At 51.0% G+C, this 2,161-nt stretch overlaps 1 protein-coding gene across 1 annotated transcript; it reads right to left on the bottom strand.

Moving 5' to 3' along the window:
- Nucleotides 1-685: 685 nt before the first annotated feature.
- LOC119316075 (anthocyanidin 3-O-glucosyltransferase-like) lies at nucleotides 686-1,126 on the bottom strand. The gene has a single exon (XM_037590455.1). It carries the CDS (start codon nucleotides 1,115-1,117, stop codon nucleotides 686-688), a length of 432 nt encoding a protein of 143 aa, XP_037446352.1. The 5' UTR covers nucleotides 1,118-1,126.
- Between the last annotated feature and the right edge of the window lie 1,035 nt (nucleotides 1,127-2,161).

Genomic DNA, 2,161 nt, shown 5'->3' with positions numbered 1-2,161 from the left:
CATCTCACTTTCTGTGAAGTTCCTATTCCTACAATATCCATATCCTATGAACCAATATCCCTATCATGTGAACCAAAGGAGGCCTTAGGGAGAAAGTTGACGCCGGAGTAAAATTTTACTCCCTTATGACAGATTGGGGGGCTAGGTGCCAGCTAGAGGAGTAAAACACAATTTTTAATCCTCTAATCGGTTATAAGGGATCAGTTAGAAATGCCCTAACAACCCAAAATATAGAATTTGATTACAACCAATGAAAGGTATCAGATCTTCATGAGAATACTGGATCAATTCCTAGCAAGCAAGCTACAAACTAAAGATCAGCCACCAGTCACTTATCACTCCAGGTCTCCAGTCTTCGATTAGTCTTGTTAGCACCATCAGTGTTCGTGTTTGTTCTTGTTCTAGCTGCAGAATTGCCCAAGAACTAGTCCAAAAGCATGGCAAATGAATCAGAGGAGAAGGATCATTTATCTTCTTACCCTTGAAACATAATATCATTTCGACTCCTTCAAATTGATCAGAAAATAGCCGCCATGACATCAGAGACTAATTTTTTTTCGAAAAGGACATCAGAGACTAAATGCGTGCTTATATTCCTTGAGTAGGAAACTTTGGCATAAGCCAGAAAAACACTATTTGTGGGGAGTATGATGACACTGATACGGTCAGCTGAGAGCTAGCTAATTCAGTCAGCCACGGTGTTTGCTAGGCTGCTAGCACCAAGCAGCTGATCATGTGTCGTCGGTGTGCATCTTGTCACCTCTGCTGCTTCGTCGACATGATCACCACGGCTGTGCTCTTTCGGTGGACAGACTATCTTGAGAAGCTTATCCAGGTCCTTGCTGCTGCCGCCGTCGGGCGCGAACGCCGCGGCCGCCATGCTCCGCATCTCATGCATCCGGGTGCCTTGGTCGCCGGCGAGCAGCGACGACACGACCTCAGCCACGGTCGCGCGCGTCATGGGCTGCTCGAAGACCGTGCCGAACCCCCAGACGTGCGCCACCATCCACGCGTTCATCCTCTGGTCGCTGAAGAAGGGACGACACGCCATGGGCACGCCGCCGGCCACGCCCTCTAGCACCGACTCCCACCCGGCGTGCGTCGCGAAGCCGCCCATAGACACGTGTCGCACCCTGGCCAACTACGGCACCCACGGCACCACCTTGCCGCGCTCGAGGTCGAGGAACCATGCCGGGAGCAGCTGCCAGTACTCTTTGGGCAGTGACCAGAGGAACGGGGCGCCCGACGCCTCAAACCCAGCCGCGAGCTCGTGCAGCTCCTCCTGCCCTCCTACGACGGCGGTGACGACAGTTTCGAAGCTGGCTTACGTGATGGCGCCGTTAGCGGGCGGGTGTTTGCTGGCGATGGAAGGAAAGAATGGCCTATGTGCCACCGACTTGCGGGCGAGGGGAGGAGTAAGTGGGTGTCACGCACGTCCGCCTCGTGTCCGCGCCAATGCAAATGACGTCCAAATTTGGGCCTGGAATGGGTCGCCCAGCAGATGAAAAGTGGACGAGCATCCGTTTGGGTCAGCGTGTTCGGTCGACTTTTCTGTCGCGGATGAAATGAGTCGATGGGTTGGAGCTGCTCTAATGCTTTGGACTAGAGGCTCAGAAGACACAAGATGGGCCGAAGAAGTACCAGAGGGTGCCCCGAGGGGGGCACAACCCACCAGGGCGCGCCTAGGGGCCCAGGCGCGCCCATGCTGGTTATGCCCACCTTGGTGGCCTCCCGCACCGCCTCTTTTCTCTATAAATACCTCAATATTTAAGAAACCCTAGGAGAGTCGACGAAAATCAACTCCAGCCACCGCAAGTTCCAGAAACACCAGATCCAATCTAGACACCATCACAGAGTGGTTCATCATGTCCATTGGTGCCTCTCCGATGATGCATCCGTAGTTACTAGCTAGATGGCTTCCCCTCTCTCTCTCTCTTGATTCTCAATACAATGGTCTCTTGGAGATCCATATGATGTAAGTCTTTTTGCAGTGTGTTTGTTTGTATCCGATAAACTTTGAGTTTATGATCAGATCTATATTTTTATCCATGAAAGTTATTTGAGTCTTCTTTGATCTCTTATATGCGTGATTGATTATAGCCTCGTATTTATTCTCCAATATTTGGCTTTTGTTTCGCCAACTTGATCTATTTATCTTGTA

This window comes from Triticum dicoccoides, chromosome 1B, assembly GCF_002162155.2.
Source record: "Triticum dicoccoides isolate Atlit2015 ecotype Zavitan chromosome 1B, WEW_v2.0, whole genome shotgun sequence".
In the NCBI taxonomy this organism is placed as follows: domain Eukaryota; kingdom Viridiplantae; phylum Streptophyta; class Magnoliopsida; order Poales; family Poaceae; genus Triticum; species Triticum dicoccoides.
The sequence above is the reverse complement of the archived record's forward strand: the minus strand, read 5'-3'. Positions and strand labels throughout refer to the sequence as shown.